At 45.9% G+C, this 27,940-nt stretch overlaps 1 protein-coding gene across 1 annotated transcript in view; it reads left to right on the forward strand.

Moving 5' to 3' along the window:
- Window positions 1-24,498, forward strand: part of LOC149436964 (gamma-glutamyl hydrolase-like) — a 65,964-nt gene extending 41,466 nt beyond the window's left edge. Inside the window, exons 4-10 of the mRNA XM_089661304.1 lie at window positions 8,348-8,398; window positions 14,601-14,685; window positions 15,436-15,574; window positions 16,785-16,891; window positions 17,388-17,481; window positions 19,535-19,672; window positions 20,891-24,498. Coding sequence (XP_089517430.1) covers window positions 8,348-8,398; window positions 14,601-14,685; window positions 15,436-15,574; window positions 16,785-16,891; window positions 17,388-17,481; window positions 19,535-19,672; window positions 20,891-21,009 — 733 coding nt within the window. The 3' untranslated portion in view covers window positions 21,010-24,498. The remainder of the gene's footprint in view (window positions 1-8,347; window positions 8,399-14,600; window positions 14,686-15,435; window positions 15,575-16,784; window positions 16,892-17,387; window positions 17,482-19,534; window positions 19,673-20,890) is intronic.
- The last annotated feature ends 3,442 nt before the right edge of the window (window positions 24,499-27,940 follow it).

Consider the following 27,940-nt stretch of genomic DNA (forward strand, 5'->3'; position numbering starts at 1 on the left):
GGACAGGAAAAGTGTCCAACGTTTTATTGGGTTCGCAAATTTCTACCGGAAGTTCATCAAGAACTTCTCGGGTCTGGTCTCCCCTATCACTCAATTAACTAAGCTTGGGACGCGATTCAGATGGACGCCCGAGGCACAGGAAGCCTTTGAGGCACTAAAAAGGTTATTTACCTCGGCACCCATTCTGGGTCATCCCGACGCCTCCCTGCCCTACATCTTAGAAGTAGATGCATCTGAAAACGCGGTTGGCTCCATCCTTTCCCAGCGGAAGGGCGCCAAGGAATTACTTCACCCAGTAGCATTCTTTTCACGGAAACTTACCCCGGCGGAGAGGAACTACGACATTGGGGATCGCGAGCTACTGGCTATCAAAACCGCTTTAGAGGAATGGAGGTACCTGCTGGAAGGTGCCTCCCATCCCATCCTGATATTCACGGACCACAAGAACCTGGAATATCTGAGGACGGCCAAACGTCTACGCCCACGACAAGCAAGATGGGCATTGTTTTTCTCGAGGTTCCAGTTCCACATCACATACAGGCCCGGCTCGAAAAACACGAAGCCTGGCGCATTATCGCGCATGTATGAGGACACCAAGGAGATCCCAGTGCCCGACACTATTCTTCCGGCAGGGAATTTCTTGGCCCTTCAGACAAACCTTCGCTCCGAGATCCTGAGGGCGTCCACAGCAATGTCTACCTCCGATGGGGCCCCCCTCCAGAACAAGGAGGGACTCCTATGGAGGGAGGACCGGATTGTGGTGCCAGAGGATGCCCGAACCTTAGTCTTGGGACATTGCCATGACCACCCACTGGCAGGACATTTTGGACCGGTCAAGACCCTGGAACTTCTCCGGCGTTCCTTCTGGTGGCCGGACATGGCCAAGGATTGTAAGATCTACGTGGGCTCCTGTGCCATCTGCCAGCGGAACAAGCCTTCAAGGAACAAGGCATGGGGCCTGCTACGTCCATTGCCCATCCCTGAACGGCCCTGGCAGAGAATCTCCATGGACTTCATAGTCGAGCTCCCTCCTTCGCTGGATCACACAGCAATCCTCGTGGTTGTGGACCGCTTATCCAAGATGGCCCATTTCATCCCTTTACGGAAGACTCCATCTGCAGCCGAGACGGCACAAGTCTTTATTCGAGAGATCGTTAGACTGCATGGGGTTCCCGAAGACATCGTCTCGGACCGAGGGGTGCAGTTTACCTCGCGGTTTTGGAGGGCGCTGTGCAAAGCCCTGGATATCAAGCTGTCTCTTTCCTCGGCATTTCACCCTCAGACCAATGGCCAGACCGAGAGGACCAATCAGACCCTGGAGCAATACCTGCGATGCTACACATCATTCTCTCAGGACGACTGGGCGCCACTCCTCCCTTTGGCAGAATTCGCGTACAACAACGCTTGCCATTCAGCAACTGGGCAGTCCCCGTTCTTCGCCAACTATGGGTTTCATCCGGTCTTCCTCCCGGACTTGGTCCCGGAATGCCCGATTCCAGCGACGCAGGATGCACTGACCTTCTTCACCTCCAACAATAAGAAATTACAGGAAGCCATCCGTCAAGCCCAAGAAGACTATAAGAAGGCTTTCAATAGGAAGCGAAGAGGGAACCTGGTGTTGCAGCCCGGAGAGAAGGTTTGGCTGGCTACGTCAAACTTGAGGATGCTTTGCCCGTCGAAGAAGTTGGGACCTAAATTCATAGGCCCTTTTTGCATCAAACGGATGGTCAATGAGGTGGCCTATGAACTTGTTCTCCCTGACACACTCAAGATCCACCCTGTCTTCCACGTGTCCCTGTTGAAACCGGTAGTCCCTGATGCCTTCCCGGAACGGGAATCCAGGCCCCCGGAGGCCGTAACGGTTGAAGAGGAAGAGGAATTTGAGGTGGAGGCAATCTTGAAGTGCCGTCGAAGGGGGGGCCAGACCCAATTTCTCATCAAGTGGAAGGGCTACGGCCCTGAGGACAATTCGTGGGAACCAGCCCATAATGTCCATGCACCTAGGCTTGTCCGGAGGTTTCTTTGTGATCACCCGTGGTGGAGAGATCGGGTGGGCATCCGGAGGTTGCCCGTAGGGGGGGGGCAATGTCAGGGATCCCCGCGATCCGTCCCTCGATGGTCCCGGCGCAGGCGCACTGCTCCTCCCAGTACACGGGCACTAGGTCCGGGCCGGCCGCGGCGTTCGAGTTCGCGCATGCGCAGTAGAAGCCGCGGCCGCCCGCTGGGCACCAATGGCAGCGCAGGGCGGGATATTTAAAGGTCCCTGAGCTGTCATTTCGTTGCCTTCTGGTCTTACCTGCATTCCTGATCCTGTGAACCTGTATACTGTAAGTTATTGACCCGGATTGCTCTTGACCTTGCTGATTTCTCCTGCCCAGACCCTTGCTTGCCTGACCTCTCTCCCTGGATGCCCCTCTGTAGATCTGACCTCCTGTTGCTGACCTGGCGTGTGACCCGACGATTCTCTGCCTGCTCCCTTGTACCTTACCGTCCTCTACATTACTGACTCGGCCTGTCTGACTACGCACTTGCTCAGCCATCCATCCATCCATCCCATCAGGGTCACCCGACCTCCTCACATTTGGCTCTCCCTGGTTGGAACCCCTGGCGGACACCCCTACCACTGACAGGTGTGCTCAGTAGAGGCGACCTGGTCTCAGGGTACTACAAGTCCATCCCCACCATCAGGGGCCCTGGTGAACAAGTACCCTGGGGCTTAGATTCCGCGCTCTGGGCACGCCTGACCGGTGGAGTGCTAGTGGTGCCGCTCGGCGGTCCCTCACAGCCCCTATATACCACCTCCTCCTGCTGCTGCCAGGTCCAGAGTCTCTCATGGGTCCCTGTACGGCCTCCCATTGCTGCTGTCTCCATCGCCACACTCTGCCATGTGCCACTTTCAGGTCTCCTCACACTGCTGGTGTGTTGAATTTTTTGACATAGGGTGCTGCAAGATAACGGGCCTCCTATAGCTGCTGCCAGGCCTCTTATCTGCCATGGGCCCCTATATACCGCCTCCTCATGCTGCTGCTAGGTCCAGAGTCTCTCATGGGTCCCTGTACGGCCTCCCATTGCTGCTGTCTCCATCGCCACACTCTGCCATGTGCCACTTTCAGGTCTCCTCACACTGCTGGTGTGTTGAATTTTTTGACATAGGGTGCTGGCAGATTACGGGCCTTCCATTGCTGCTGCCAGGCACGTAATCTGCCATGGGCCCCCGTACCGACTCCTCATGCTGTGACGTTGCAACAAGGTGTAATTCAACCCTACATATGTTAGACCGCCTTTACGAACAGCTAAAGGCCATCACAGATTTCCTGATGTTAAAAGCGGATAAAGGTACTCCCTGTGTAACTTAGATGTCAGCCATTGTCATCTCATGCGTGACACCTGCGCTTGCTCAGGCCCTTTGAGGAGGCCACGCTATTCGTGAGTCGGCAGGACTATGGGATGAATGAGGTCAAATCGGCCATGGGCCCCCGTACCGCCTGGTCACGCTGCTGCTGAGCCCACAGTGTGACCTGGGTCCCTGTACGGCCTCCCATTGCTTCCACTCTGCCATGTGCCACTTTGAAATCTCCTCACACTCCTGCGGTTGTCCATTTTGTCATAGGTTGCTGGCAGATTACAGGCCTCCCATAGGTGCCGCCAGGCCCCATATCGGCCATGGGCCCCCGTACCTCCTGGTCACGCTGCTGCTGGTCCCACAGTGTGACCTGGGTCTCTGTACGGCCTCCCATTGCTTCCACTCTGCCATGTGCCACTTTGAAATCTCCTCACACTCCTGCGGTTGTCCATTTTGTCATAGGTTGCTGGCAGATTACAGGCCTTCTATTGATGCCGCCAGGCCCCATATCGGCCATGGGCCCCCGTACCTCCTGGTCACGCTGCTGCTGGTCCCACAGTGTGACCTGGGTCTCTGTACGGCCTCCCATTGCTTCCACTCTGCCATGTGCCACTTTGAAATCTCCTCACACTCCTGCGGTTTTCCATTTTGTCATAGGTTGCTGGCAGATTAGCGGCCTCCCATAGGTGCCGCCAGGCCCCATATCGGCCATGGGCCCCTGTACCTCCTGGTCACGCTGCTGCTGAGCCCACAGTGTGACCTGGGTCCCTGTACGGCCTCCCATTGCTTCCACTCTGCCATGTGCCACTTTGAAATCTCCTCACACTCCTGCGGTTGTCCATTTTGTCATAGGTTGCTGGCAGATTACAGGCCTTCTATTGATGCCGCCAGGCCCCATATCGGCCATGGGCCCCCGTACCTCCTGGTCACGCTGCTGCTGAGCCCACAGTGTGACCTGGGTCCCTGTACGGCCTCCCATTGCTGCTGCCAGGAGGCAGCAGGGTCGCAGCTTTGTCAGTGGAGGCAAACGGCCACGGAGTAGAGCAGCAGCTCCACTGCAGCCTACCACCACAGCCAGTAGTGGTGCCGGTGTGCACGGAGGAAGTAGCAGTCAGCCAGTGAGGAGTAGCGGGTGCAAAGTTTCCTACTCGGCGGTGTGGCAAGTTTTCGTCAAGCCGCCCGAGGAAGTAAACGTAGCCTAATGTCGACTATGTGGCCAGAAAGTCAAGCGTGGCCAGGGGGCCCATGTTGGGACTACAGCGTTGCGTCAGCATATGCAGCGTCGCCATTCGGTGGCCTGTGAAAAACGTGATAAAGATACGGCGGTTCTGCCTGCCCCAGCCCAGGGTTCCATTTTGTCATAGGGTGCTGGCAGATTAGCGACCTTCCATAGGTGCCGCCAGTCCCCATATCGGCCATGGGCCCCCGTACCTCCTGGTCACGCTGCTGCTGAGCCCACAGTGTGACCTGGGTCCCTGTACGGCCTCCCATTGCTTCCACTCTTCCATGTGCCACTTTGAGGTCTCCTTACACTCCTGCGGTTTTCCATTTTGTCATAGGTTGCTGGCAGATTAGCGGCCTCCCATAGGTGCCGCCAGGCCCCATATCGGCCATGGGCCCCCGTACCTCCTGGTCACGCTGCTGCTGGGCCCACAGTGTGACCTGGGTCCCTGTACGGCCTCCCATTGCTTCCACTCTGCCATGTGCCACTTTGAAATCTCCTCACACTCCTGCGGTTGTCCATTTTGTCATAGGTTGCTGGCAGATTAGCGGCCTTCCATAGGTGCCGCCAGTCCCCATATCGGCCATGGGCCCCCGTACCTCCTGGTCACGCTGCTGCTGAGCCCACAGTGTGACCTGGGTCCCTGTACGGCCTCCCATTGCTTCCACTCTGCCATGTGCCACTTTGAGGTCTCCTTACACTCCTGCGGTTTTCCATTTTGTCATAGGTTGCTGGCAGATTAGCGGCCTCCCATAGGTGCCGCCAGGCCCCATATCGGCCATGGGCCCCCGTACCGCCTGGTCACGCTGCTGCTGGGCCCACAGTGTGACCTGGGTCCCTGTACGGCCTCCCATTGCTTCCACTCTGCCATGTGCCACTTTGAAATCTCCTCACACTCCTGCGGTTGTCCATTTTGTCATAGGTTGCTGGCAGATTACAGGCCTCCCATAGGTGCCGCCAGGCCCCATATCGGCCATGGGCCCCCGTACCTCCTGGTCACGCTGCTGCTGAGCCCACAGTGTGACCTGGGTCCCTGTACGGCCTCCCATTGCTTCCACTCTGCCATGTGCCACTTTGAGGTCTCCTTACACTCCTGCGGTTTTCCATTTTGTCATAGGTTGCTGGCAGATTAGCGGCCTCCCATAGGTGCCGCCAGGCCCCATATCGGCCATGGGCCCCCGTACCTCCTGGTCACGCTGCTGCTGTGCCCACAGTGTGACCTGGGTCCCTGTACGGCCTCCCATTGCTTCCACTCTGCCATGTGCCACTTTGAAATCTCCTCACACTCCTGCGGTTGTCCATTTTGTCATAGGTTGCTGGCAGATTAGCGGCCTTCCATAGGTGCCGCCAGTCCCCATATCGGCCATGGGCCCCCGTACCTCCTGGTCACGCTGCTGCTGAGCCCACAGTGTGACCTGGGTCCCTGTACGGCCTCCCATTGCTTCCACTCTGCCATGTGCCACTTTGAGGTCTCCTTACACTCCTGCGGTTTTCCATTTTGTCATAGGTTGCTGGCAGATTAGCGGCCTCCCATAGGTGCCGCCAGGCCCCATATCGGCCATGGGCCCCCGTACCGCCTGGTCAAGCTGCTGCTGGGCCCACAGTGTGACCTGGGTCCCTGTACGGCCTCCCATTGCTTCCACTCTGCCATGTGCCACTTTGAAATCTCCTCACACTCCTGCGGTTGTCCATTTTGTCATAGGTTGCTGGCAGATTACAGGCCTCCCATAGGTGCCGCCAGGCCCCATATCGGCCATGGGCCCCCGTACCTCCTGGTCACGCTGCTGCTGAGCCCACAGTGTGACCTGGGTCCCTGTACGGCCTCCCATTGCTTCCACTCTGCCATGTGCCACTTTGAGGTCTCCTTACACTCCTGCGGTTTTCCATTTTGTCATAGGTTGCTGGCAGATTAGCGGCCTCCCATAGGTGCCGCCAGGCCCCATATTGGCCATGGGCCCCCGTACCTCCTGGTCACGCTGCTGCTGAGCCCACAGTGTGACCTGGGTCCCTGTACGGCCTCCCATTGCTTCCACTCTGCCATGTGCCACTTTGAAATCTCCTCACACTCCTGCGGTTGTCCATTTTGTCATAGGTTGCTGGCAGATTACAGGCCTTCTATTGATGCCGCCAGGCCCCATATCGGCCATGGGCCCCCGTACCGCCTGGTCACGCTGCTGCTGGTCCCACAGTGTGACCTGGGTCCCTGTACCGCCTCCCATTGCTCCCACTCTGCCATGTGCCACTTTCAGGTCTCCTCACGCTCCTGCTGGTTTCCATTTTGTCATAGGTTGCTGTATGGCCTCCCATTGCTGCTGGCTCCACCGCCACACTGTGGCTCCAAACACTGGTTTTGGCCCCGTGACTGGCCAAAGGAGTGAAGTGTGCAGTGATTCTAAGATCGACGGCACTCATCTGCATGTCATACTGACTGACAGTATTATTTCTCTTCCCCAGCAGACTCCAAGGGCATTTAAATTAAAGGTACAGTGTTCTGCACTAATATTAAGTCTCTCTGAAGCCTAGAAACACCCTTTTTTAAGTTAAATTCACAGCGAATTTATTCGACTCGAATCGAATATTGTCCACGAATTCGCCGAATCAGTCGAATCGAATTTTTCATTTCTTCGCTCATCTCTAATTATGGCAGTAGACTAAACCTACTCTGGGGAATTCATAAAGGGTCTAATAAACACACTTTAAAATTCCATCAGCTGCAGCACAAAAAGTGTCTGTTTGTAGCCGATCCATGTACTGTACCTGTTAGAGACTGGAGCATGGATATGTCGGTACCTGCTCTGAGGTCACAGCGTCCATACTGGACACTCCTTCCTCATTGCACTCCCTCCTGCACTCCCCCAGCCACTGTGACCATCACACTGACAGACACATGGCCAAGGGGTTTTGTACTGCGGTGGGATGAACCTGATGGGGTACTGAGAGATTACTTCCACATCAGGTCCCTTTGTCTTTTGATTGGCAGCACATGACAGTGGGCAGATCCATAGTCGCTATTCATTTCAAAAGCAACTTTCAAATCTCATATCTTCTGCATTTAGGTTCTATTACCTGGCTATATGACCTGTACACTGAACTGCACACCTGCAGCTTTGTGTACAAATTTATTTCAATCAGAGTGGAATGAACTCGGGCAGGCCAATGAAAATAGCCAAAGATTGGTACCCAAGAACGGATCCAGCTGAAGATGGCAGCTGTTGGCAGGGAGCTCCAGAAGACCGCAGTGCTGGATATAATGTGAGGATAGTTCCACTTTAATTACTGCCAGTTTCTGAATCGAAGAACTGGTGGTAATTCTTTAAGAATCTGTTGCTGCCATAGCAACATTTTTCAAAATTTTCAGTAGGAAAAACTACCTGGCTTTGCCACACATGTTTATCATTGCTAGAGCAAATACATCCTGAATTAGGTGCAGATAGTTCTTAAAGAACCTGCTGTCATAAATTATAATGAAGCCTTTATTGAATTCCCCAGATTATATTCTGTCAGGTATAAATACCTCCTAATGAGAAGGGAGCAGAAATGGTAATTATTTTCCTATTTTTGTTCGATTGTTATTACCTACAATTACATGATTTGTTGTCCTGTGGGGAATATACAGTAAACATGTTTACTGTTTTGTAAGACAATACCCTGCTTTTAATGACATAATGTTCTTCCTTAAAGCCATTAATGAACTTTCCATTTGATTTGTGATTCATGTTTAATATGACTTGTAAGGGTGCTTAGTGCTTCAAATCTAATGAAACTATGTGAATGATCTTCAGGTTGAATCTGAGCGAAGCTGAATACCTCTACCTCTTTCATTCCATCAATGGGTGAGTTCTCTGTTCCTATTTATTTTACAATTTGAGATATATTTTCATATGTTTATAATCCTTTTTTTTTTCTATATTTATTGTTGATCAGGCTGTTGGATCCATTCTATAGGCCAAACATTAAAAATAGTTAGAAAAAAAACCCTGGGTAGGAGAGGGCGGGAGAAGACTTGGGTGCCATTCCTAATGACTTCTGGCAAACTATACTAGAATGGGTGGCCTCTGTTTGCTTGTCACCTATGCAGGGACTATCCCAATTGTATATAACTCACAAGGTATACAGGACTCCACTCAAGCTATTTCAATGGGGCCGTAGAGACACCCTTTTGTGCCCGCGATGTCAGTGATCTCCAGCTGATTTACTCCATATGTTATGGAAATGTTCCAAACGTGTTGGATACTGGCAGATCCTAGTGAGCATGATTAACCTTACCTATCAAACATGCTTAGACCTAGATCCTAAGCTATACCTATTAGGAAACCTGGATGAGGAGGCACTTCCACCCGTTACTATTCATAGCACATAAAACTATTGCATTGAAATGGCTTTCTCATGGTCCTCCCACATATGAGAAGTAGCATCTTCAGGTCAACACCACTCTTCGGAAGAACAACAGATTTTTTGAAATAGGGGTACACCAAACAAATTCTACAAACTTTGGGGGCCCTGACTGGCAGTACCAGGTTTAACCCTCTTTTCACTGGTCTCCCATAGGTTGCTACAGTGCTGTTAACAGTCTAATTGTGAATCATGTATCGTTGGTGCTTGAGCACCGATATCTTTCTGTCCTATGTTTGATCAGTTTAGATGAGAGCTCAGTATATGTTGCTGGTGCATACTACAATAATACTGTATGCAGGCAGATGGTTAATTTAGTGTGAATGTTAAAATGCCATGTTGAACTAGGACATACTAGGTCTCTTAGGAGCTTCCACACGTACTACTATTACATACCTCACAACAGTCCCGGATTGGGTGGGACTTTCCCGCATTTTCACCTTTGTCCCGCGGTCCCGGTGTACAGGGGCTTTGTCCCACATTACTCTGTCTATTCATTATATGCTAACTTCCAGCAGGACCTGCAGTAGTGTGAACACTACACATCTAGCACAGCCAGGACTGGCATGCAAACCAGCGGGGCTTGCAGCTGCCATGAGAGAGAGCATGTAGCTGTCAACTCCACCCTGTGATGTCAGGGATGGGCGGGGCTGATATGCATTTCTCCACCCCCTTTGCCAAGCAAGCACTGCATAGACAAAGAGTCGGCATTTACACATTGCTGGCCAAGGAAGACAGTGACAAGGAGCAGGACCAATTGGAACTATTGCATGTGCACCCACAGTGGTGTATAATAAACCTGAATTCTACACTGCTGTGGGTGCACATGCAATAGTTCCAATTGGCCCTGCCCCTTGCCACTTTTTTCCTGGTTGGCACTGTATAAATTCTGGCTGTTTTCCTATGAACAAGTTGCTTTTAAAAGGGGGGTGGAGCTGCTGAAATGCATATCGGCCCCACCCATCCCTGACATCACAGGTTGGACTTGACAGCTGCACTTTCTCTCTCATTGCAGTCATACCCCCGCCGGCTTGTCCACCATTCCCTGGCTGTGCTAGGTGTTTACACTGTTTACAAAAGAAAAAAGGAAGAAGAGAGGCACCCTCTGAGTGCAGTATGTAAGAAAAGTTTTAATGAACCACAATGTTAAAACTCACAATGTAAGGAAGTTAAACAAGCCTATCAGTAGACTATGGAGGGTCCCACAGTCTCGTGCTGGGTGTCAGGCACAATCCCAGGAAGCTGGAGGTGATCGAGAAAGGCCAGTAGAAGGAGCAGTCAGCTCCAAGCACGTAGCCTTGTGTCCTCCCTTCAGTTCACTGCATCTCTTCCTGTGTGACGTCACTTCCGCCCCGTGGGGTTCACGCTGGTCACAGGCACTATTTGTTATGGTCGGACGACGGAGCCCTGGATTCTCGATCACCTCCAGCTTCCTGGGATTCTACCTGACACTCACAAGACTGTGGGACCCTCCACTCTCCCCAGCAGCCCAGGATTCTGTCATTACCTTAACCCTTTGAGGACCGTAAAATTTTGGAACGCCAAAAGAATCAATTTTTTTGTTTTTAAAGTTCGTACACTTCAGTTGCTGTAACTAAGCCATTTCATGAAATAATTGGCAAAAAGCTAGATCCATTTGTTGTTTGTTGATAAGAACTAATATTTTCACTCAAACCAAAAAAAAAAAAAAAAAGAGTTTTAAGTTCTTAATCAGATGATACACGCAATTAAAAACATGGGACAAATACGTCCCTTGGTCCTCAAAGGGTTAAGCGGCCTGCTCCACACGGGATGGACCCCTGCACGACACAGTAACGGTCTACCGATGGGCTTGTTTATCTTCCTTACATTGTGAGTCTTAACATTGTGGTTCATTAAAAGTTTTCTTACAAACTGCACTCAGAGGGCGCCTCTCTTCTTCCTGTTTTCTTTTGTATACAAAGCTGGCTTACTCTGAGATGGCTGCTATCACACTGTTGCAGGTCCTGCTCAGCTGCACTTGTTATCCATCTGATGCCTGCATTCTTGCCTCGGCTCCTGTATGCTGTTAATCAAGATTTTAGAATGTTAGTGAATGTTTAATTGGTATCTTTGTGGTTTAACTAACTTCTGAACCTTGCACTCTGTACGAAACGCATCCCCGAATCCTGCACTCTGTACGAAACGCATCCCCAAATCCTGCACTCTGTACGAAATGCATCCCCGAATCCTGCACTCTGTACGAAACGCATCCCCGAATCCTGCCGTCTGTACGAAACGCATCCCCGAATCCTGCCGTCTGTACGAAACGCATCCCCGAATCCTGCCGTCTGTACGAAACGCATCCCCAAATCCTGCACTCTGTACGATACGCATCCCCGAATCCTGCACTCTGTACGAAACGCATCCCCGAATCCTGCCGTCTGTACGAAACGCATCCCCGAATCCTGCCGTCTGTACGAAACGCATCGCCGAATCCTGCACTCTATATGAAACGCATCCCTGAGTCCTGCACTCTGTACGAAACGCATCCCTGAGTCCTGCACTCTGTACGAAACGCATCCCTGAGTCCTGCACTCTGTACGAAACGCATCCCTGAGTCCTGCACTCTGTACGAAACGCATCCCTGAGTCCTGCACTCTGTACAAAATGCATCCCTGAATCCTGCACTCTGTACAAAACACATGGCTGAATCCTGCACTCTGTACGAAACACATCACTGAATTCTTCACTCTGTATGAAACGCATAAAAACGATATGGAAAAAAAAACACACAAAAAAAAGCTGAAGCTTAATAGGCTTATATTTCGGCCTTCCTTGGTTCTTTCCTCCCCCTCATCAACCTGTTCATGAAGTTTTTTAAGAAAACCTTTGAGATTTTATTACATACCTTTTATTACATACTTGGTGTTTTCTTTTGTTTTGGGTTCAAATGTCAGATAAAAGCCGCACTGGTTGGTACAGATCTTGGACGAAAGCCACAACTTTTTTCAATTAGAAATGGTTGCAAATCACAGTTGCTGCTGTTTGTGTAATTCTTGCAATAAAGTTAAGGAATCTGACCCAGTACTAATATTAATGTGCATTTACTAAACACAAATGCCGCATGTACAATCAATATCAGTTATAGGAACAAAATACAAGACATACTGTACATACATTTACAAAGATAAGGCTGGAGTTCAGACTTAACGTGAATTGCAGGGTGTTTGATGTCACACCACCAGTGATAGTTATTGCATGTAAAAGGCAGTCAGACACTTCAAATTTTAACAAGCGAGATCCTAATTTTCTATTCAATTTTCTTCATAATGAATGAAGACAACTTGGATGGGGTCTAGGGGTATACGGGATGCCTAAAGGAACTGTAAACTTGAGGACAACTTAGAGCAACTATGTACAAAAATGTGGACAAAAATAGTCTCTCCTTTATGAGCATCTTTGGTGTACCTCCTCAGACTCCAGATGAATCCTCCTCTTCACCGCGCTTCCTAGGGGTATTCCTTGGGTAAGGGCGGGGGGCAAGAACTGTAGTCTGAGAACAGTCCCGGATGCAGACTAGTTATTGCACCTGACTGCCCTCCCCCTTATCTGGCCCAGATGTGAAGGATTACACATTCTGTCTTTCCCTGTTTGCTTGGTGAGTTGGTGGCTGCTTTCAGGCTGTATGCTGGACTGACTCCTTCCCTGATTCACAGGCTGTCCTCCCAAGGAGATAATGGGACAGAGGAGATGCTCCCTTCCAGCAACTGCCTGGAGGTAGGCTCCCTCCCTGGGGCCCGCTCACAGGCTCCTCACTCCAGCCTTCCTCTCAGTCCATCTTCCACCTGACAGTCTGCCCTTGCTCCCCAGACTCTGCCACATTTGAGGATTGCCCTGGTCGCCATGCCCAGCCTCTTGCCAGAGGATTGCCAAAGTTCCTCAAACATGCAGATCTGGGCCTCCTTCCATCCATCACTCCTCCAACTGAAAGCTCTCAGGTTTCTGAAGAGGTGGGAGGGCTACAGAAACCCTGACCTGATAAAGCCTCCTGGCCTGACCTGAGGTGAACTTCTGCCTTACTCACAGGCTGACTCATCCCAGGCTGCTACTCAGCCTCTGCCTAAAAAAGGCAAACAACCTATCTGGCTAACTTAAATGGTGTTACAGCAAGATGAAGATAATATAAATATTAAAGTACAATGTTTTTTAAACAAGATATTAGAAAGAGTTAATTTGATCATGTTAATTGTCCCCGGCACACAGGTCATCACTGCTTGCATCATTATTCAAAACCCTTCAATTGAGCAATCTTTTAGTTCCCTCTTTAATATTTAGTTTCTTCCACAATAAAGGAGTTGGGGTTGACTGAAGATTCAAATCTGGTGCAGCTCTGCATAGAAGCCAAATAGTTTCCAGGATTTATTGTCAAAGCTTAATTGTACAAACTGAAGTTAGAAGCTGATTTTGCACTCTTTAGTTTTAGCAAATCAACCCCACTTTGTCCCTTTACCTTAGCTTCTGATTGACCATTGCCCTTTTCCATTAAAACACTGAGACCAGGTCCAGAGTACAAATTGCTGTTTCTGAGAAATGGGCTTCTTTAAAAGAAGAAGATGCTCATATAATTCAGCTCAATAGATATTAGTGGCTGAACTTGTATCTGTTGCCTTTGAAGACAGAGGCAGTGTGGCAGTAGGGAACTAGCTATGAAACCTATTCCAAAGTGCCTTTCTATAACATTGCACATCTCTCTGATAAGTCACCAGTATGGCGACTTACTGGCACTAAGGCACATGTATCTTAGCACTATGGCAGTTCTCTAGAAATATGATGACATTGGTACCATGTATCTGAGAACCTCCTGACATTCTATCTCGCACCAAGTGTGAATTAGCTTTTGACCACTGGTCAGATCTACAGTATCTGTCCAAAGGGCAATCTATCTCTGCTAAGTGAACATGGAAATGTGCTCTAAGAATGGTATTCAATTTTGTTGCAGTGACAGCAGGGCAAGAATGCGAACTCTGACCCTATGCTCTATGTGCTAGTAACTACAGTAGACAAATCTGGGATCTCTTATTGTTTCTTCCACCGATCATTAAAATTTTTAGTGAGTGGAAGGCCAGAGACCAAAGAGGAAATGTTTCTACTTCTTAAGTACAAAAGCCAAAATAGAAAAAAACCCTGAAAAATCAGGACAGGGGAAATAACTTACGGTCAGTAAGTCAATATGTGATCTATAAATGAAGAAGGCCGATATTTCAATCATCCACCTGTCCTCCATTCTTAAATCCTGTTTCATTCATAGATTAGTAGTACAGCTTCTATGAATGGAGCATCTGGGCAGCAAGTGCTGGCATAGTCCGGCTCACTATCACTTGGTGAGAGCTTGTGACAGCCCCTTAGTTTTATTAACCCTTGCCTCCCCAGAAGATTATGGTGGCAGGGGTGGGGGGCATGGATGGAGGAGGATTTCAACTGATAGAGATATCAGCACAAGGGACACTAATAACTACTAAGTTATGTCCCTTGTGCTGATTTTTCTATTTTTTCTTTTGGCTGCACTTACGCTTTTAAACAAAATCAGGAGTCACGACAGTACTATGTTTTTAAAGTTTGATGGTATGTGGACCTTACAGAAATTTGTTACAATGATATGATAGATGTGTATTTCTTTAACAGTGTTCTTCTACCAGGAGGAGCTGTTGATCTTCTGACTTCTAGTTTTTCCAAGACAGCTAGAATATTCTATAAATTGTCTATTGAGGTGAGTAAGCACAACACTCAGGCCCATATTGCATTATAAAAAAAGAGATTCCTGCTGTGAATGGTGGTCAAAGGGTCCTCAAATACACAGGAATAACAGAAGGACTCAACTTCAAATGTAAGAGTGTCATGTCTCCTAGCTTTTTGATAGTATATGTGGAACCTGTGCCCAACATGATGTGCCTCTTTTGCTACTTAAAATGGAACTGTGCCCGGATTATGGACATTATTTGAATAATCTTAATAAGCAGCCAAAGGAGCTTTAAAACAGTGAGTCCCTGACCTTTATAACTGTGTGTACTGTGAAGGAACCCATCCTAAAAAGATCCTCAAAGATCACAGCGGAGACTCTGAAGTTGGGTGGTGGTCCATTTCTAACAGCTTAGGGACAGCTGCTAATTATTTACATTAGAGAGCTGTCAGGCTGCCAAGATTCTTGTGCAATAGAAAGTAATAGTGAACAAGCTAGAATTTCAGTGCCATAGTTGTAAACTTTGAAGACTAATTTCTCCACAATGCCTATAGATACAGAAATGATTGAGGGCTTGCACAGTGCCTTTACTGCTTGCTCTAATGGTGTTCATAGTTTAGGCACAAGTTTACTCAAATTCTTTTACCTAGCTCATGTAATATTTCTTCTTGTATTTTATCTCTGTGTCTGGTAAAATATATTTGTGCAGGTTGATTTATCCTTTTAATTATAAATAGACCATATTTTTTGCTCAGTGTTTGGTTCAATTGTTACCACCAGGCTGCTTCTTCTGGAATATATTTTCCTATCTGGGGGACATGTTTGGGATTCCAGGTCCTCACTGCCCTAACAGCTGGAGAGAACTTATTAAGTAGCACATCGGCTGAAAACATATCGCTTCCACTAAACCTCACGGAAGGTAAGCACAGCAGTAAGGTGTAAATTGTTGAATAATGATTTCATAAACCACTTCCATCGCGGCTGCTCTGTTTTGCTTTTCCAGGTGGACCTACACTTCTGAGCACATCTGAAAAATTGGATTTTTGGTTTACCTGTAAAATCCTTGTTTTGGAGCACATCATGGGACTCAGAGCATCTTTATATCCATGATGACAGAGTTATGCTGCTCCTTCAAGTGATTGGGGACTGTGTAGGAGGGAAAGAGGGAAAAAGAAAAAAAGAGAGAAGAGAGAGAGAAACAGGAGACAAAGAGAGAGAAGAAGGAGGGGAGAGAAGACACAAGGCTAGCTGGAAGTGTGGGCGGGGCAAACACAGGAGGACAGGGTGGGAGGAAGGGCAGCTTTCTCTCTCCTCTCCAATCTGTGTGTGTGTGGGGGGGGGGGACGGGACTGTCAGCACTGGGGATGGCATATGGAGATGAGGGAGGGGACTGCTGGGGGAGATGAGGGAGGGGGCCGCTGGAGGAGATGAGGGTGGGGGCCGCTGGAGGAGATGAGGGAGGGGGCCGCTGGAGGAGATGAGGGAGGGGGCCGCTGGAGGAGATGAGGGTGGGGGCCGCTGGAGGAGATGAGGGAGGGGGCCGCTGGAGGAGATGAGGGAGGGGGCAGCTGGAGAAGATGAGGGAGGGGGCAGCTGGAGAAGATGAGGGAGAGGGCTGCTGGAGGAAATGACAGTGGGCCGCTAGAGGAGATGGGGGGGGCACTGAAGGAGATGAGGGAGTGGTGTGCTGAAGGAGAAGAGGGAGAGGGGTGCTAGAGGAGATGAGGGAGGGGGCCGCTAGAAGAGATGGAGGGGGGCTGCTGGAGGAGATGAGGGAGGGAGGCAGGGGGAGCATACCAGAGCTGACCGCATGCAGGAGATTGATAGGAGAGGCGGCTGGACGGCACATAGGGGAACTGAAAAATGCACGTCCTTTATGTGCTATCTGGCCGCCTCTCCTATCCAGTTCACAGTGGACTTCTATAAATATTTATGAACACTTGGATACACTAGTTGGATTGCAACATTTTTTTTACTTAGTTTGGTTTTGATGCACAAGCTTAGGGCTTAGGGCATTGTTTACTGTTGCACTATTTCTAGGAGTTAAATTAGTTGGGCAAGTTTTGCAAATTGCATTCCTACCAGCACAAGGTAGAAATGTAGTTCATGTTCTAGTCTTTTCTCTACAGACATCTCCACCAGCAGAATGTTTCGCCATGCTCCTCCAGAATTACTCCGTGTTGTCACCAGAGAGAACATAACTGCCAATTTCCACCACTTTGGCCTAACTCCAGAGGTGAGGAGCTGACAATATATTGATCTATATTTTAGAGATTTTTATCTATAGGCCATGTGGGATTTAGACTTCTTTATCAGAAGGGCCATTTACAATTTTATTTGTACCTTACGTGGTGTCCTGAAGAGGAGGCTTAAAGTGTTCAGATAAAAGTGTTTTTTTTATTATTAATTAAAAACTCATACATGATTCTAGTGACAACAGTTTCTCCAGACAGAAAGTAAGGGAACATTTCTAACTTCAAAGCAGACAGTAGGTGAAGGGAAATCTTTCTAAAGGAGTCCTAGATAGCAGTAAGACCCAACAGTGTTTAATCTTTCCAATGTCTAGTAATAAAAAAAACACGTTTTGGTTGGACATACAGTACATGGTAGAAGATGTTCACATCTTGCCTCATGGCGTCCAGTCATATAGTTCTATAGTTTTACTACTTTAGCATGATATATTCTCTACTAATTCCCATTTCTTTTACTCTGTTTATGATTATTATATTCAGGTTTTTTTTGCCAACAAGAAGCTATCTGAGTTTTATCGGATCCTGTCCACAAACCGAGATAAGAACAAAGTCGAATTTATTTCAACTATTGAGGGTAAGTTGGCATAACCAGCTGGCAATGGTGATACAATATCTAATATTTACAATCGCACACTTTTAACTGCTATCTAAAAATATTCCAAAATTCATAATGGGACCTAAAATTGATATCTCAGTTCTGGTAGATGTCAGATCACTCAAATATAACCAACTATGATCAATCAGTGCAATCACACTCCCCACCTAAATCCAAAATACTATTAAATACCTCTTTATTGATTGCTGAACATAAAACCAGTGGATTCCACCTCACTGTCTAAATATATTCACAATTTACTAGTGCAGCGCAACTCTCTAAATTAATAATTGTTAGAAAACAGAAATACTCCTCTGAAAAACATATACAAGTGATAAACTAAAGAGTCCATAAACAATCCCCTCAGTGACGTGTATCACTTCCGCGAATGTCTTCTTCTTTAGTAATATTCAGTGATCCTCCACCACACCAGGTGGAAAACCTGCTCACCTCAAGACAAGAAAAGAAAATGGGTCTACTGAGGAAGCCCTGAGAGGGGGCGCAACGTGTCTAGAAAGGAGGAGCCGGTACTGTGTTACCACGCCACCACTATCTTGCTAGCAGAGCTGTGAAGTGGATGTGGATACACATTTATGCTTTTTATATCTATCAATTTTGGCCTAATGTTGGAGTGAGTGGAAGGCGAGAGGCGATAAGAAGATGTGTCACTGAGACTGAGGAGTTGAGTACACCCAGATCAGCACATATTTTCTTTTCTTGAGGTGAGCAGGTTTTTCACCTGGTGTGGTGGAGGATCACTGAATAAGAAGAACATATTCAAGAAAGTGATACATATCACTGAGGGGATTATTTATGGACTCTTTAGGAGATCACTTAAGTGACTCTGTACTAACAAATCAGCTAGTCAATGGCTGCAAAATGGGCACCAAAAGGAGCTTCTTTCTTTATACCCAGCCAGGGGCGGACTGACCATTTGGAAACCCGGGCACTGCCCGAGGGCCCGGGGTCAGTAGGGGGCCCCATGAGATGCCCCTGGTACCTTTTTCATAGGCTTTTTTGAGTTTGGGCAAGGACACAGGGGCCCCATGATCCCCTATTGCCCGGGGGCCCCATGAGTTGTCAGTCCGCCCCTGTACCCAGCACTACTCCCTACACTCATCTACTGGTAAAGCCCTTTGATAATGTTTTTATTGCTGTCCAGTGTCTACTGCTCTCTCCATTTTTAAACAGCTGTCACAGGGACAAGGAATGAGAGAAAATCTCCCCAGTGGGTTCATAGACAAATACTAAAGCCAGCCATAGATGGTTCAAATAGCGGAGGGGGTTAGCAGGGACCGGCTGAGATTTGAACCATGTATGGGCAGACTGAATGCACCCAAGTCGACTGATCGATCAACTTGAGTACAACCAGCTTGTCAGATTTTAGATGCGATTATTGTTAGCGGCTATTATAGCTGCTAGCTGTAATCACGGTTTTCCTGGCAGGGATTGTGTTGAGGGGGGGAATCAAGCGGGTTGCATGAAAGAAAATTGCTCCATCTATAACTGGCTTAACAGAAATGTTTACTCTCCCCCACTCTAAAAATGGCTTTAAATGGAAACTTTATGTTTTCAATGACTTTTAAAACTCACCCTATATATAACCCCCCTCAGATGTGTTAAAAAAAATGCTAAACCCTACATACCCTTTTCCCAACAGTCTTTATGCTAGTCTGGTGATGTCATGTCATGGCCCTTCCTGTTCTTCCTAGGGAGCAGCACTAGGTGGCCTTTCAATTGCACATAATGCTGTATGAATGCCACTCAGCCCAGAAGTGCTGTGCACACTCACAACATTATGACGAGTCCCTGGAAAGGGGGTGAGTCTTTGACAGCTTGGACTAACAGGTACTGGGTTTGGATGAAACTGGACATCATTAAACCTGAAAAATGAGGCAGCAGCTAGCAATGGAAGCAGCATTAGGCTTTAAGCAGTATGCTTTATTAGTTGACATTTTAGCTATACTATCTATGTTTTACAATAGGAGTGTGATTAGTAAGGTTAACTATTTAAGTTCTCCTATGTCCATAGCTCGAGATTACCCTATCTATGGAGTGCAGTGGCATGCAGAAGTAAATCGCTTCCAGTGGAAGAGAGACTATGCCTTCCCACACTCTGAAAATGCAATATGGATATCACAATATATGGCCAACTTCTTTGTTAATGAAGGTAACAGGTTTACTACAATTAACTTCTTTATAAAGCATAGCTAGTGTTTAACCCTTTGAGGACCAAGGGACGTATTTGTCCCATGTTTGTAATTGCGTGTATCATCTGATTAAGAACTTAAAAACTATTTTTTTTTTTTGGTTTGAGTCAAAATATTAGTTCTTATCAACAAATGGATCTAGCTTTTTGCCAATTATTTCATGAAATGGCTCAGTTACAGCAACTGAAGTGTACGAACTTTAAAAACAAAAAAATTGATTCTTTTGGCGTTCCAAAACCTTACGGTCCTCAAAGGGTTAAACAATAGTTGAGAATAAAATATATTATAATAAGATAAAATAAAAGACTAAATACATTTTATTCTGACATTTTAAGACAATTTGAAAATGTTGAGCATCACTAGCATAGGTTACATTTATGCCCATGAAAATCAGTGAGGGTGCAACACAGTCTTGTGTGGCTCAGTGGTTAACTGTCTTGCAGTGCTACGGTCCTTGGTTTGAATTCCAACAAGGACACTACCTGCATGTTCTCCCTGTGCTTTATTGGGTTTCCTCTGGATACTCCAGTTTCCTTGCACACTCTAAAGGGCTCATTCATACAAGGGCTGAGACCTGTCCTCCATGATGAGACTCTTTTGCTGTGTGTGCATCCACTTCAGTACTGTGTACAGGCAGCCCATAGAAGTGGATGCAGACACAGCGGCTGCACAGACAGGAGTAGGTGCATGGATTTGAATGCAGGTACTGTGGGTAGGAAAAGGGCTTTTGGGAGATGTAGTTCTGGGGGTTTGCCTGTATCAGAAGGAACTGACCTTCAAGTAGCTGCCCCTGCATGGCTTTTACCAACCTGATAATGACATTAATGGAAGTAGTTAAGGGTGGTTCTCACTATAGTAACAAGTTCAAAGAAAGAAAAAAAAATTGATATGGTCTAGAAAGGGAGAGGGAGGTAGCACAGAAAAGAATCATGTGACAAGAGGCTTCCCCCCAAAGGATTTTAATCTGTCAGACAGGTATTTATTACAGTCCAATTGAGGTAAATGCCAGCACAGTTGCAGTTAGAATGCATGAGCAGTGTACTGAATTGCTTGTTGCTTGGAGACATTTGATACAAAAGTGCCCGATGTTGTAAGAGAACTCAGTTTAACTAGACTTTTCATATGTGAAAAATGTCTTTGTTAATATTATTACGCAATTTTCCCTTTTTGTATTATAGCCAGGAAAAACTCAAATCACTTTCCAAATGCTAAAGAGGAGGAATCAGCACTGATTTACAATTGGCCACCAACATATACCGCGAACATCAGTGGCTATGAGATGGTCTATTTCTTCTAGTCACCATCAGAGCATGACTTCACAGGGACGCTGTTTTGAATGAAAATGTATAAAGTGAAATCAATACATAGCAATAGTTCTGTACATACTGAGATTTGTATCGTATGGATTTAAACCTGTGAACACACACTGGAGATTTACTATAACCGGAGAGTGCAAGATCTGGTGCAGCTCTGTATAGAAACCAATCAGCTTCCAGGTTTTATTGCCAAAGCTTAACTGAACAAGCTGAAGTTAGAAGCTGATTGGCTGATTTTGTACTCTCCAGTTTTAGTAAATCAATCCCACAATAGCTTCCTGGGTTCCTCCCTTGGCCACTCACCTTTGTTCCTTTACTTCATGGGTTCTGTAAAAAGAAGGACTTCTGCTTTCATAATTGGATGAAGATCATGTACTTAGCCTGGAAGCTGATATACAGAAGGTGGCTTCCACCCAAATGAGTCCAAGATTGGAACACTGTATTGCTAGATTAACATATAATCTTCACATTGAAGCAGTATTAAAACCAAACATTTATTATGTTACAGCTTACTAATTCTTAGATGTGATGGCTGAATTGGTTTTCTCTCTTTTTTTTTTTCATCTGGTGATCCAGCCAGTTAGTCTGTTTTTTAAAAGAACAAGCCCTCGCAGTTACAAGGATAAGACAGACCATTTAACCCTGACATGGGTGCTGAAATAGATCAGCTTGTAGTTATGTAAAACCTTTATCCCGAAAAAACCTGTTTGCTGTAATTACTTATAAAGTATTAGCTGGAATTCAGTTTCAATTTGTTACTGTATTTAAATCTGCTAGTCTATCCAACACCCCCCTCCTCCCAGACTGATAATGCTGCCGTCTTAATCTGCCCCCTGTGCTCCTTCATCCAGAGTGGGGGCACTCCAATACAGGAGATGTGCTACTGGCCAGATCACCAGGTGAAAACAGAGGGGTAAAAGCCTAAAAACAGAAAAGTAATGCAGCCATCACATCTAATGATTGGTAAACTATGATAGTTTACATTTTTGGTTTTGAGTTTAATCTCTCTTTAAATTATGATCTTGGATTGCACTAAAGCCAGGAATAGAATATGCAGAGCAACACAGCTCTGTCCGATCAGCTCCAAGACATATTATTCTTCTGGACTGCCTCCCAAATTTGGAAAATTTACAGGAAAATGTACACTTATTGCTTTTATTACTTTAAGGACCAAGACTCAAACGTGTGCTGCAGGGTAGGCCAACTGCGATTATGACCATCAAAACGCAGCAGCCTGCAGAAACGCTGACAGGTTTGGATGCAATACTGAGGAACAGATGAGGCTGGAGACGGCTAATTTCCTTCATCTGTTATCAGCTAAAGGAAAACTCCACTTTTTTGGGGAAAAGTACAGACAGGCTCATTAACAGACTTATATTCTTATTCTGTCTACAAAGTTCATTCCCTCTTCTTCTACTTCTCTTTAACCCCCTTCTCTCTTTTTTCCCCCCTCTCCTCCTTCTCGCATTTAAATAAAACCAAAAAGATCAAAAAGGACAAAGCTGTATGCTTTTAACACAAAATCAAAAACTCTAGCCCATCTACTACTACTATATAATCAATATGCTGCTCAACAGAGAAAAAAAATGTTATATTAAATAAAAAATAAATTATATATATATAGTAATTTTGTACCATGTGATCCGGCGCAAGCAAGCGTTTATGGTGTCATAAACTTAATATTGACATCAGTTGTAGATTGCAACTGCAGTGCATTTTGTACATCATGTGGAAAACGCACATAGAACACAGATTTCCAGCACCATGTTTTGGAGTGAACTTGCAAAATAAAAAGATCAAGGGATTGTTTTGTTTTTTAGCTTTTTCGACAAAAGCGAAGGTATACTTGGAGGTAAATGTTATGTTATTTTTCATTCTTTTAAATGGGGTGTGTGGAATATTTCACTGGTATTATTTTGAGAGACTTAAATCGCAGGTAATACGTTTCGTTGGGGTAACTGCAAATTTAAGATGAACAGTGCAAGGCAACTGGCGATCTCTTCAAGGTCTGATCATTGATTTAAGAGTCTAAATTGCTAAGCAGTACAAAGTCTCAGCAGAAGGAGTAATAGAAGTGTCAGAGCTGGAATTCTCAGCAAAGAGGAAAGTCAGGGCCTGGACTGAGCAAAGATAAAGGAGGGCCAGCAAGGCTGGGGCGTGCAGACAAGGCGGAGCGTGTATTTGGGTTATAGTATATGCAGGAGGTAGGGGGGTGGTTACTCACCTGATTGGAGTATGCAAGCTTGAGGGCGGTCTTGCCAGGATTTGGAGGTGGGTTGGGTCTTGTCGGAGGTCAGTCGGAGCTTGTGCTAGCACGGGTGTGGTTTCTCCTGCCCTCCCTCCCTGGAGCTGTTTCATTGTTTTGTTTTGCTGTTGTGTTTGTTTTGGTTATGGTTTGTTCTTTGTGTTTGTCCTGTTTGTTTTGTATGGGTTTGTTGATTTTGTTTCTTGTCCTGAAGTGCATTTTGTGTCCCGAGGTGTTGTCTGTTTGTTTTGTCATGTCAGCTGGCAGGGGTCCATGGGTCTTTGAAGGCGGTGCTGAAGTGACAATTTGGTGCATTATGGGTTGGGCCCAGGGGCGGACTGACAACTCATGGGGCCCACGGGCAATAGGGGATCATGGGGCCCCTGTGTCCTTGCCCAAACTCAAAAAAGCCTATTAAAAAAAAACAAAAAAAACTAATAAAGCATACTGCTTAAAGCCTAATGCTGCTTCCATTGCTAGCTGCTGCCTCATTTTTCAGGTTTAATGATGTCCAGTTTCATCCAAACCCAGTACCTGTTATCTCCAAGCTGTCAAAGACTCACCCCCTTTCCAGGGACTCGTCATAATGTAGTGAGTGCGCACAGCACTTCTGGGCTGAATGGCATTCATACAGCATCAGGGGCGGACTGACAACTCATGGGGCCCCCGGGCAATAGGGGATCATGGGGCCCCTGTGTCCTTGCCCACGCTCAAAAAAGCCTATGAAAAAGGTACCAGGGGCATCTCATGGAGCCCCCTACTGACCCCAGCCCTCAATAGGGGATCATGGGGCTCCTGTGTCCTTGCCCAAGCTCAAAAAAGCCTATGAAAAAGGTACCAGGGGCATATCATGGGGCCCCCTACTGACCCCGGGCCCTCGGGCAGTGCCAGAGTTTCCAAATGGTCAGCCCACCCCTGGTTGGGCCCATCATAGGTATGGGTGTTCTTTCCCAATTATAAGGTCACGTTGGTAAGGTGGGAGTTCATTGGCAGTATCTGGGACTACGTAACTGTAGTAATGTCCCCGAGGCGGTGTAGTAGCGGCTGGGTGCCTTTTCATTGGGTGTCAGATACAGCCGAGTTTTGAAGTGAGTAACAGTGCCTTCGAAGACCTTGGACCCGGTTGGGATCAATACTGTCAGTTATTATTTGATTGTACTGTAAGAAGTGTTATGTAAGAGTTATGTTAAATAAATGGCTGCTATGGCCAGTTTTACACCAAAAAGAGAGTCATGTGGTTATTTAGGTGGGGAGGGTTGAAGGGTGGTGTTGGTTTTTATGGATTAGGTGGTAAGTATTAGCCTCGATATTCTGCATGTCCATCAGTCATGCACTCAGTAATAGACATGGAGAGGAGACATCAGGCAAGCCTTTGCTGGCTCAGGTTGGTCAATGCATAAAAAGTGCATGAGGCTGCAACAAAGTCACAAGACAAGCCAAGGAAAGAAGTCCAGTGTCCCAAATGTTTGTGACAAAAAAAAAATCTATAACACGAACTTTATACATTTTCCAGCGTGCTCACACCATCAGTGATAAATCAAAAGCAAGCTTAGAGGTGGAAAGTAGTTGCCTCAGATGTTATTTCCCCTTTCACATAGGTGAGCACAGACAAACCACACATGTGAAAGGGATCAGGAACAGCACTAAAGCAAGGAGAGGCCAGTCTACAGTCTGCCCACCTGCAGCCTTCACACGTAGACCACCATACTTCTTGCGAACCCTGCAACAGGAGATTTAGTAAGGAATCATTAAAGGGAGAAACAACATCTGAGGTGACTACACTCCACCTCTAATCCTGTTTTTGTTTCTCAAAGCTATATCAGCTTGGGTATCCACAGTATCTGCTGAGTGTGGAGCAAATGATTTATCACTGATGGTGTGAGCATGCTGGAAAATTTATGAAGTTTGTGTTATAGATTTTTTTTTGTCACAAACGTTTGGGACATTGGACTTTAATTTGGGACTTTGCTTTTTTGAACTTATTCTAATTTTTTAACATCTTTTTATTTTGCACTGTGTCACTTTTTGAGTTTTGTTGGATGTTTAGTCATTTTTTTGAACAGCAGCATTTACTTTGATTTAATTTTATTTCTTTGCGCACGGTTTCTATTTATTGTTCAAGGAAAGAAGAGCATTTATGTGGGCCAAATGAGAGAAACCAATAGATTGCCCCATGTACACTAAACATCATGGATGGTGGTATCTGCACTGCCAGTTATGGTCTTCAGACAACAGCAGTGGCTGCTGAATACCCAAACAGTGATTGCACTTCATAGGATGTAAATAGAGTAAAAACTATTTTCAGTATACTATTAACCTTCTAAATCCTATATGCAAGTAACTGGATTTACATATATTTTAATTGCATTTTTTCCTTTCAATGCATTTTTTTAATTAATTTTGTAAGATATACATTTGTTACCGCTAACAAGTATACTGATAAGAGCACAAAAACTTGTGAGTCAAGAGCAATAGTACCTCATGGACACGGACTGTAACTGGTAACAAAATATTTGTCATATCAAAGGTACATTGATAGCATTGGAAACAATATGAACAACAAGAGAAAATCCATACGCCAGTATCACAAAAGCAGGCGTAGATGGATACGATATTACTGTGAAAACATCACTGTTAAAAAATCATAACAGGAAAATACATAGGAAGAGATATTCATTCCTAGATCATCCCTACGGAAGAGCCTAGAAAAATAATGAGAGTGGAAATAGAAAAAGAAAAGAGAAGTGGGGAAGGACATCTAGAGTGCCCCAACCCGAGCCTCAGGATCTCATTATTTATAACAATGTGTAACTGGCGGTTAACATGGAAGGGTGGGCATGTTGGATTTACGAGTCCATATTTAAAAATAATTTCCATGCATATTTAAAAGAATGCTGGAAAGCTTTTCATTGATGAAGAAGAAATCTAGATGGTGGCTAACTTCTGTAAAAGGTATGAACTGTTTCCTGGCCTTCGCTATGGCTTGTTTTGCCACCAGTAACACATAGGTAGCCAGTTTACATTGGTGTTTGGTGAAGCTCTGAGGTTTCAAGTGTAGTAGGACATGCCATGGATCCCTTGGAAATGGGCAGGTTAATAGTGATTGAAAAGGACACAAGGGGGTGCCAATCTAAGTGCTGAGAGTTAAAACCATTTACTGGCGTACCTCGGTTTACAAATTTAATTTGTTCCGTGGGACTTTTCGTATTGTAAAAAATTCATAAACCGAAATGCGGCTTCCCATAGGAATGCAATGAAAACCAATTGATCTGTTCCGGAGGTCAGAAAAAAAGTTTTTTATCTGTTCAAAACTCTTTATAAAGTGCACTTTAAAGGCATAAATACTGTACAGGGACATGATTAAAAATTCATTCGTAAATGCATTGAAAACCAATTCATTCATTATGGAGGCCAGAAAAAAGTCAAAAAAAGTTTTATCTGTTCAAAACTCTTTATAAAGTGCACTTTAAAGGCATACAGGGACATGATTAAAAAAAAAAATTTGTAAATGCATTGAAAACCAATTAATCCATTCCGGAGGTCAGAAAAAAGTAAAAAAAAAAGTCTCATCTGTTCAAAACTCTTTATGAAGTGCACTTTAAAGGCATAGTACTGTACAGGGACATGATTAAAAAAAAAAATTTGTAAATGCATTGAAAACCAATTAATCCATTCATATTTCTGAAAAAATTCATAATGCGAGGCATTCTTTTCAATGGATTTTCATTTGTAAACTGAAAATTACATTAACTGAGGTGTTCTTAAACCGAGGTACGCCTGTATTAAAAAACAATAGCTTGTAGCTACACACAAAGGAAGGAGTATATTAGGCATGTAAAACTGTCCTTGGCTTTCCCTACCTATGCAATCATTATACCGGTATTTGCATTTTATCTCTTTTGCATTTCTATTCACATTCATTTTTATTCGGTTTAGTTATCTGGTCCCTATGTTTATCAAACTTCTTATTTATTCAGTTTCCCCCTCACAGCCCAACATAGTACCACACATGACATCTTATATCCCTGAGGTTTATTGCTAAATGGCTTAAAACACATCTTTTGCTATTACGCTCACATACATACACATACATACTGTATTTGTTGCATTGTATTGCCTTACGCTCTTATGTCCTACATTTATTGTTGTAATTTGAAACAGTGATTGTTCTTGTTTTATTAATCTGTCTGTGTACTGCGGTGCTCCAATCTTGTCCGCCGATCCACGCCGCTCATCCCACCTCTAGTACATTGCTGTCAATCTTCTAGCAAAGTCCGCCCTCCTCCTTTAAGAGAGTGACATCCCCCACATCCGATCAGGTCTGAAGAAGAATCAATTACTTTGAAACGCGTCACCTGACTTCTCCTCGCCTTCCCATTGGACACCCGCCGAGTCCGGACTTCCTTCCATTCCACACTGGTTATGGTGCTGGCTTCCAGCGTCCCTCACCGCTGACAGCTGACGGCCTCCATCCCCGTCCATCCTGAGGACACCGCCGGCCCCCCACTGGCCAAGCCCAGGATAGTTTTACATGCATAATATACTCCTTCCTTTGTGAGTAGCTACAAGCTATTGTTTTCTAATTAAGTCCTCATGCACATTGGATGTTTTTACAGCTGTTGTTTTTGACATTATTTTCTACAGCCAGCCCACATGGAAGAAAAATA

The sequence above is a fragment of the Staurois parvus genome, unplaced genomic scaffold, assembly GCF_062004578.1.
Source record: "Staurois parvus isolate SC_StPar_1 unplaced genomic scaffold, SC_StPar_1.0 ptg001328l, whole genome shotgun sequence".
NCBI classification, from domain to species: Eukaryota; Metazoa; Chordata; class Amphibia; order Anura; family Ranidae; genus Staurois; species Staurois parvus.